At 53.3% G+C, this 8,745-nt stretch overlaps 1 protein-coding gene across 2 annotated transcripts; it reads left to right on the top strand.

Moving 5' to 3' along the window:
- The first annotated feature begins 1,361 nt into the window (after positions 1 to 1,361).
- SIGLEC10 (sialic acid binding Ig like lectin 10) lies at positions 1,362 to 7,811 on the top strand. Of its 2 annotated transcripts, XM_061173794.1 has the most exons (11): positions 1,362 to 1,444; positions 1,533 to 1,913; positions 2,061 to 2,345; positions 2,666 to 2,713; positions 2,803 to 3,066; positions 4,222 to 4,269; positions 4,399 to 4,656; positions 4,739 to 5,023; positions 5,338 to 5,431; positions 5,534 to 5,669; positions 7,077 to 7,811. In XM_061173794.1, the coding sequence occupies exons 1-11, from the start codon at positions 1,408 to 1,410 to the stop codon at positions 7,335 to 7,337; spliced, it is 2,097 nt and encodes a 698-aa protein (XP_061029777.1). In that variant the 5' UTR covers positions 1,362 to 1,407; the 3' UTR covers positions 7,338 to 7,811. The 2 variants fall into 2 exon arrangements, with proteins under 2 accessions (XP_061029777.1, XP_061029778.1); XM_061173795.1 differs by lacking the exon at positions 4,739 to 5,023.
- Positions 7,812 to 8,745: the final 934 nt, after the last annotated feature.

The following is an 8,745-nucleotide window of genomic DNA, read 5'->3' as shown; positions in this document are numbered from 1 at the left end:
CGTCTCCAAGTCAAGGAAAGAGACCTCGGAAGAAACAAACCCTGCTGACACGCTGATCTTGAACTTGTAGCCTCCAGAACTGTGAGGAAATACATTTCTGTTGTTTAAGCCACTCATTCTATGCTCTTTTATTATGGCAGCCTGAGCAGCCTAATACAGTAGATGCGAGGACAGGGATAGTTACATGTCACTTCCTCTGGGAAGCCCCTCTTGACTTCGCCAGGAAGTAGTGACCACCCTTTCCCCAGGGCCCAGCAGGAATATCTGTCCCAGCATGTGGGGGGCAGGGCACTTATGAACACTTCAGTGCTCTTCTGTTTCTAAGAATCTTCATTTACCAAGCTGGGTTCCCCTGAGGTCAGACACTGTCTGATTTACCTATGTGTGTCCCTCTCCGCCATATGACACCTGCCACACACAAGCTTCAAATAGGCAAACACAGTGTCTCTACGTGACCAAAACAGAGAGTCATTTCAAGGGGAGGGGAACAACAGTCCACATCTGGGGGAGTTTAACTGACTCACTCCACAGATCCCATGCCCCTTACATTGTCTAAGTCTCCCACCATCAGCATCACCCCCGGGGTGTCTGTGTTCTTATCACAGCAGGTGTTACAAATGTGTGTCGTCCAACTGTGTGACAGAAGGGGAGACTGGGAAGCAGACAAAGACCTTGGGGTGGGTGCTCCTGGGGGACCAGGAGTCAGTGAGCCCATCAGGGAGGGTGAAGGGGTAGAGACTGAGACCAGCCTATAGGGTTGCCAGATTTAGCCAATAAAAATGCAAAGTGCCCAGTTAAAGTTGAATTTCAGATCTCAACAACGAATGATTTTAGTAGAAGTATATCGCATGCAATCTCTGGGACATACTTATACTAAAAAAATTCATTATTTATCTGAAAGCCAGTTTTAACCGGGCATCCTGCCTTTTATCTGGCAAGACTAGCCCTGCACTATCACTCCCACCCTCTGCCCCAGAAATCCACCCTGCCCAGCACCCATCACCATCACCAGAGGCCCCTGTAAGAAGGACTTACTGGGGACTTTCACTTCTGCTTCCCCAACGGCTCAGGGTCCAGCGGGAGAGTCCCCAGCTTCCACCCACCCAAAGCCAGGCCTCAAGTCTAGACACATGTCCTCCACTCCCTCCCCCAGAGACGACTCGGGAAGGTGACCAGCTCAGGGACCCCAGACGCCAGGCGAGCCCCCCAGGAAAGAGTGAGTTCAAGTGGGCGAGACAGGGGTGGGGAGAGTCCAGAAAAGGAAAATGAGTAGTGTGGGTCTCAGCCTCAGAAGCTCATTTCATGCATCAGTCCCCCAGGGCTCAGCTTCCGCCTTCTGCCCTTGCCGAGTGCCAGACACAGTGTCTGGGGAATGAGCGTGTCCCAGGGCAGGTCCAGGTACCTGAGATGCTCCCGCCACTGCTCTTGGCTGTACTGTGGGCCGGTGAGTGAACGAGGTGGGGGCCCAGGAGGGGCCCGGTTGGGGGCCGGGACTGGGGTGGCAGCTTGAGCCTCTCTCTGTCTCCCCGTAGGGTCGTGGGCTCAGGATCCAGGTTTCCAGCTGCAGGTGCAGGAGTTGGTGAGGGTGCAGGAAGGCCTGTGCGTGGTCGTGCCCTGCTCCATCTCCTATCCCGCCATAGGCTGGGTTCCCTCCACCCCGGCTTACGGCTTCTGGTTCAAAGACCAGACCGCCACAGACAGTGGTCTGCCAGTGGCCACAAACAAGCCGGGTCAAGTCGTGCAAACACACACCCAAGGCCGATTCCAGCTCCTTGGCAATGCCAGACAGAATTGCTCTTTGCTCATCAGAGATGTACGTACGGAGGACAGTGCATTGTACTTCTTTCGTTTGGAGAGAGGCCATTACGTGCGATATAATTTCATGGAATACAAGTTCCGTCTGGAGGTGACAGGTACAGAACTGGCTCGAGCTGGAATGGGGTGGGACCCCCCTCCTCCCTTCTCATACTGGGGAGGGGCTATGGGGAACGGACCATGGGGGACCCCCGGGAGTACCCCCATCGGGATCTAGCATCCCACCCTCTCTCCCTCCATCCCAGCCCTGACTCAGAAGCCAGAGATCTACATCCCGGAGACTCTGAAGCCTGGGCATCAGGTGACACTCATCTGTATGTTTGACTGGCCCTTTGAGGAATGTCCAGCCCCTACTCTCTCCTGGAGGGGGGCCGCCGTCTCCTCCCACGAGGCCAGACCAAGAGCTTCCTACCTCTTAGCCCTCACCTTCACACCCAGACCCCAGGACCACGGCACTAAGCTCACCTGTCGAGTGGACGTCTCCAGAAAGGGACTGAGCACAGAGAACACCGTCCTACTTAGCGTGGCCTGTGAGTTTGGTGGCGGGAAGGACATCAGGGTGCGCAGACAGGCATGGGGGATGCGGAGGTGGAGAGAGGCAGCAGGGCGATGGTGGTCAGCTCTCTGCGGATCCGTGGGGAGGAAGGCGTGGGTCTAGCGACGCTTGCCTCGGCCCAGGGAGGGGGAATGGGGATGCCGTCTGGACCTGTGTCCATAAGCGCATCTTTGGCACTCATTTGTCACTTGTCTTCCCGGAGGATAGTCACACTTTCTTCTCCCCGAGGGGGTTCTCTCTGGTGGTGGGGAATCTCTCATTCCTCCCCAAAGCCAGCTCCCCATCCTGTTACAGATGCCCCCAAAGACCTGGTTATCAGCATTTCCCAGACCGATGTATCAGGTACTGAGGGCCACTTGGGGGTGTCAGGAGGGCGGGGGAGTGATGTTCCCCCCTGCAGTCCTTCTCTCGCGTGCTCTCTCTCTCTGCAGCCCTGGAGCCGCAGGGAAACAGCCCCCATCTGGAAGTCCAGAAAGGCCAGTTCCTGCGGCTGCTCTGTACAGCTGACAGCATGCCGCTTGCCACACTGAGCTGGGCCCTGCAGGACAGAATCCTCTCTTGGTCCCACCCCTCGGGCTCCAGAACCCTGGAGCTGGTGCTGCCCCGGGTGAAGGCAGAGGATGCGGGTCGCTACACCTGCCGAGCTGAGAACACGCTTGGCTCTCAGAGCCGCAGCCTGGAGCTCTTCGTGCAGTGTGAGTGTGACCAGCAGGGGCCTGGTTTGGGGGGGGCGGGGGGCGGGGAGGAGGGAGGGGGCTGAGGGCAGGGTCCCAGAGCTCTACGGGGACCTGGAACCCCAGGCCTATGGGGCTAGGGATTCTGCTTCCAGTTCCGACTGCGGTGGGCGCGGGGGCGGGGGCGGGGGCGGGGGATTTCCCCACGCCACCAAGCAATTCTCCAACATCAGTGGCATGTGCTACAATTCAACTCAGTTCTGACGCTATCTACCCGGAGGTAGCGTCAGATCCCACAGGTTAAGGGATCAGTTTCTGGAAACTGGCCCCGCCCCCGCTTCAGCCACCAATCGCAAGTCCAGGTTGTCACCTGTGCTTCTGACCGGCCAACGATAGATTGGAGGTTCCCATGACCTCCTCCTTGGGTTCAATTAATTTGCTAAAGCTGCTCAGAGAAATATTTTACTTACTAGATTGCCGGTTTATTATAAAAGAATATAACTCAGGAACAGCCAGATGGAAGTAATGCATAGGGCAAGGTATGGGGAAGGGGCATCTAACTTCCATGCCCTCTTCCTGGGCACCACTCTCCCCAAATCTCCAAGTGTTCACCAACCTGGAAGCTCTCCAAACCCCATTTTGGGGGGGGTGGTTTATGGAGGCCTCATTACATAGGCACGATTGATTAAATCATTGGCCATTGGTGATTGAACTCAATCTCCGGTCCCCTTTCCCTTCCTCAGAGGTCAGGGGGTGAGACTGAAAGTTCTAACCCTGTGATCCGTGGTTGGTTCCCCTGGCAACAAGCCCTCACCCTTGGGCGCTTCTAAAAGTCACTTCATTAACGTAAACTCAGGAGTGGTGGAAAGGGGTTTGTTATAAATAACAAGGCACATTTATCACGCTTACCTACCATTCAGGAAATCCAAGAGTTTTAGAAGCTCTGTGCCATGAATAGGGACAAAGATCAAATATACCTATTTCTGTTATAAATCACAATATCTTAGGGACCTGCCCTTCTTACCAGTCTATTCCCTTGGGTCATTCATCTGAGAATCACTCAGTGGGTGATTCAACCCCCCTCCCCCTCCCAGCCCTTCACCCCCAGGGACGTTCACTTTGCCCAGAAGGAAACCCCTGGCTTGTTTAGAGTCAAGTACCCTGTCTCTGTTTCAGATGCCCCAGAGAACTTGAAAGTGATGGTCTCCCAAGGAAATAGGACAGGTAGGAAAGGAGATCAGGGGAACCAGGGCTCCTCAGTGCCAAACTGGGAGCCCAGACATCTGGAATGTCAGCAGGAAGAGGGTCCCTGTGCCCTCAGCTGTTCATCCATCCTGCCTCTTCCCTCCCTAGTCCTGGAAAACTTCAGAAATGGCACATCTCTTCCGGTCCTGGAAGGCCAAAGCCTGCGTCTGCTCTGTGTCGCTCACAGCAACCCCCCAGCCCGGCTGAGCTGGGCCCGAGGGGGACAGACTCTGAGCCCCTCCCAGCCCTCAGATCCTGGGGTCCTGGAGCTGCCTCAGATACAAACAGAGCATGAAGGAAAACTCACCTGCGGAGCTCAAAACCCTCTGGGCTCCCAAAATATCTCTCTGAGCCTCTCCGTGGTCTGTGAGTGCGGGGGCCCCTGGGGGCAGGACACTTGGGGCCAGGTTAAGGGAGAGGCACCGCTGACTCTTCTCCCTCTGTACAGACCCCCCGCAGCTGCTGGGACCCTCTTGCTCCCTGGAGGATGAGGGTCTGCATTGCAGCTGCTCCTCCCGAGCCCAGCCGGCCCCCTCCCTGCGCTGGCGGCTGGGGGAGGGGCTGCTGGAGGGGAAGCTCGGCAACGCCTCCTTCAAGGTCACCTCCAGCTCGGCTGGGCCCTGGGCCAACAGCTCCCTGAGCCTCAGCGAGGGGCTCAGCTCTGGCCTCAGACTCAGCTGCGAGGCCCTGAACGTCCACGGGGCCCAGAGCGCCACTGTCCTGCTGCTGCCAGGTCAGGGGCCAACTGGACGCCCCGTGGAGGCGGGGGCTGAGAGCGACAGCGACAGGGTCTTGTGGTTGGGTCAGGAGCTGAGGAGCGGGGACACGGGGGCGCCTGTGGCTGGGGATGCGGAGCGGGAAATTAAATCGGAAAGCCTGACACTTGGGCCTGGGGTGTAGCGGAGTTCCCAAGAAGTCGATGGGAAGGGGCTCTAGGTAAAAACCTCTGGAATGGGAGCCGGAAGCCTGAGCGCCTAGTGGCGGGTGGACGTGAGGACGCACGGAGATGGGAAAGGCTCAGAGATGGCTGACCGTTTCCTCGTGCAGATGAGAAGGGATTCGCCTCCAAAGCGTTCTCCAGCGGAACATTTCTAGGAATTGGCCTCATGACCCTCCTTTCCCTCTGCCTCATCCTGATCATGTGAGTTAGGTGCAGGGGCAGCGATGGAGGGAGCGTGGGATCCGGGACCCGTGGAAAGGGGGGCGGGGCCGGGGCGCACACCAAGGCGGGGTGTTCCCTCAGCGTGAGGACTCTGAGGAAGAAGTGGACCCAAGCAGAGGTTCCGGCCCCGGCCCCGGGAGAGACTCCGAGGTCCAGGGTCTCACGGAAGAGCACGATCCTGCATTACATCAACGTGGTCCCTAAAACTGGCCCCCTGGTGAGTGGACCCAACCAGCTGTCTCTTCTTCCCCTTCTCTGACTCCTGTATACCCTCCTCCCCAGCCCCGCCCCCACCCTTTGCCCGGGAGACATCTCAGTGGAAAAGGCCCGGGTGCTGGATTCAAATCCTGATTCTGGCACTTAACCTCTATGAGACCTTGACCAAATCCCTCCCTCCACTGAGCCTCTACTGCTTCCTCCTTGAGAGTTGGTTTGAGGATTACAACACATGTTATTGCCTAATAGGTAGCAGCTATTCCATTATTACTACTACCAACGACATTACTAAGTAAAATTAATGATGTCACAATGATTAATATCACTGAGAGACGGTATGTCCTAGTGATGATTAAGGGTAGGGCTCTGAAGTCAGCCTGCCTGTGTTCCTGTCTGCTTTCATCACTGTGTGTTCTGGGATGAGTCACTTAACTTCTCTGTGCCTCGATTTCTTTAACTGTATAATGGGGATAATAGTAGTGCCGACCACGTAGGCTCATTCTGGGTATTCAATATGCTCATTTTCTACTTGTAAAGCATTTAGAACAGTACCAGGCCCCTAGTAAGTGTTGGGTAAATGCTGGATATTTTCAGGAGAGAACATCTATATGCGGATGATTCCAAAATTTACATCTCCCAGACTCATCCCTGAACTCTAGACTCATAGCCAACTGTCTAGGCAGCATCTCCATGTGGATGTCTAATAGGCATCTCAAACTTAGCCTGTCCAAAACCAAACTCATGACTAAGCACCACTTAAAACCCTTCTCTTCCATCCTCTGCATCTCAGCAAATAGCACCACATTTGCCCAGCTGCTCAAGCCTAAAGACTTTAAGTCATTTCTTATTCCTCTCTTTTTTATCCCCCCCACAATCAATCCATCCACAAATCTCCTCCCAAATCCATCCAAACCACTTCTCCCCCCCTCGGTTGGATAGAACTTAGGGACCAAGAAAAAAAAAAAGTGAAAAATGCCAATTTCAGATGGTCACATACACAAGATTCCGTGTATATAACACTCTCAAATGATAAGATTGTAGAGATAGAGGACAGGTTAGTAGTTGCGAGGGGTTCGGGATGGGAGGATGATGAGAAGGACAGCAGGAGGGAGATGTTTGTGGTGATGGAGCAGTTCGGTGTCTTTTGGTGGTGGTTACACCAATCTATCTGCATTAGTTTGCTAGGGCGGCCATAGCAGAGAACCACAAGCTGGGAGGCTTAACCACAGACTTGTCTTTATTGCTTGTTCCTGTCCCGAGATGGAAGGCGAGCTCAGCGAGGGCAGGGTCTTTGTTTTACTGCCTGATGTAACCCCAGTTCCTCCATCGGTGCCTAGCACGTGGTAGGGGCTCAAGTATCTGTTGAATGAATGAATGAATGAATGAAGGATGGTCATTTTTCCCTTAGGCTCGGAAACAGAAAGCCAAACCAAGCAGTCGTTCCTGGGCCCCTGCTCCAGATGTTCACCCCCCGGAACCCAGAAAGATCCAGAAGGAGCCCCATCTTGTTTCCCACAATTGTCCAGGACCCAAATCATCCCCTCAAGCCCCAGAATCAGAGAACAACCAGGAGGAGCTCCATTATGCTGTCCTCAACTTCCCAGGCCTCAGACCATGGGACACCCAGAGGGATACTCACCCAGAGTATGCTGAAATCCAGTTCCACTGAGGGTCTACTGGGCTGGAGAACTGGGATCCAGACCAGGGAGAAAGGCAGAGCAATTGGGAAGAGGAGAACAGAGTGTAGTCTGTCTGTCTTTCTGTCTCCCTCTTTCTCTCTCATTTCATCGTCCAAGGATGGGATGATCCCATCCCAGATCCTAGCATTTTGGAACAGCTTGATGAATGTCTCCAGAGCGGCCTTCTCCAAATACACTATTCTAAGCAAGGTAAAGCTTTTCCTCTGACAAACCCAGGCACCACCCTGGCTGAATACGCACAGTCTCAGTTTCTCAATGGTGGGAGGGCCTTTAAAGAAGATTAAGCGCTCATCTTTGCCAACCTCACAGGTCAAGTCTGGGCGGCTGCCTATTTTGCTGCCACCTGTGAGCCAAGAGTGTGTTTTACATTTTAAATGGTTAAGGGGAAAATCAAAAGAAGGATGCTTTATGATGCATGGAAATGACTTGAGATTCAAATTTCAGTGTCCATAAATAAAACTTTATTGGAATGCAGCCATGCCCATTTTTTTCTGTATCGCCTATGGCTGATTTCAGGCAGAGTGGAGTCGTTGCCCTGCTAAGCCTAAGATAGCTAGCCTTCGGTTTAGGAAAAGTTTGTGGAATTTTCATGTAATGTAAACTCACCCACTTATTTGTACAGAAGAGCAAACAGAAGCGGAGGTCCAGAGAGAGTTCAAGAGTAGCCAAGGTGACACTGACTAGCTCTGTGACTAGATGGAAGGATTCTAGGGTGAGGACTTGTTGGGCGAGGAGACTTGAGTGGCAGTTTAATAGTAAGAGGGAGGAAATTAATATTTTTGAACACCTGCTATGTATCACATTGTGAGCCAACTGTGGTGTAAGATTTAAGAGTATCTCCATTGGGAAGATATCTGAGACTCAGAGAGGTGAGTTAACTTATCTAAAGACACACAGGAGAAATCGGCAATATCAGGGGTCCCACCCATGGCTGACTCCAAAACCACTGATCTCCCTGCTTTTTCACAATCCCTCCTGAAGTGGCGCTCTTGAGTGAAAAGGACCCAAAACTCAGGGCAGAACGTGAGGATGGTCAGTCATCTCAGATATAAAGAGAGGCTAGCTGGTCACCTCATCTCAGCAGGAAGTAGTGGTCAGGCTGTGTCCATGAAGCTGGCCTCTGTTGAGCTTTTTTTTCCTTTCTAAGACCATGGTGGGGGAGTGGGGGTGGAGGGGATGTCTTTACTCCTTAGAAGGATAAATGCAATTAGATAAAGAGGAAAGAAAAGAAAGAAAAATATTTTGAGTTGGAATTTTCCAAGGGTTCCTTTATACAGATATTATCTCTATTATACAGTTGGGCAAACTGAGTCACGAAAAGGTTACAGACACATCCAAAGCCACAGGATTAGTAAGATTTGATTCCAGAGCCCAGGC

This window comes from Eubalaena glacialis, chromosome 18 (assembly GCF_028564815.1).
Source record: "Eubalaena glacialis isolate mEubGla1 chromosome 18, mEubGla1.1.hap2.+ XY, whole genome shotgun sequence".
Lineage (NCBI taxonomy): Eukaryota > Metazoa > Chordata > Mammalia > Artiodactyla > Balaenidae > Eubalaena > Eubalaena glacialis.
The sequence above is the reverse complement of the archived record's forward strand: the minus strand, read 5'-3'. Positions and strand labels throughout refer to the sequence as shown.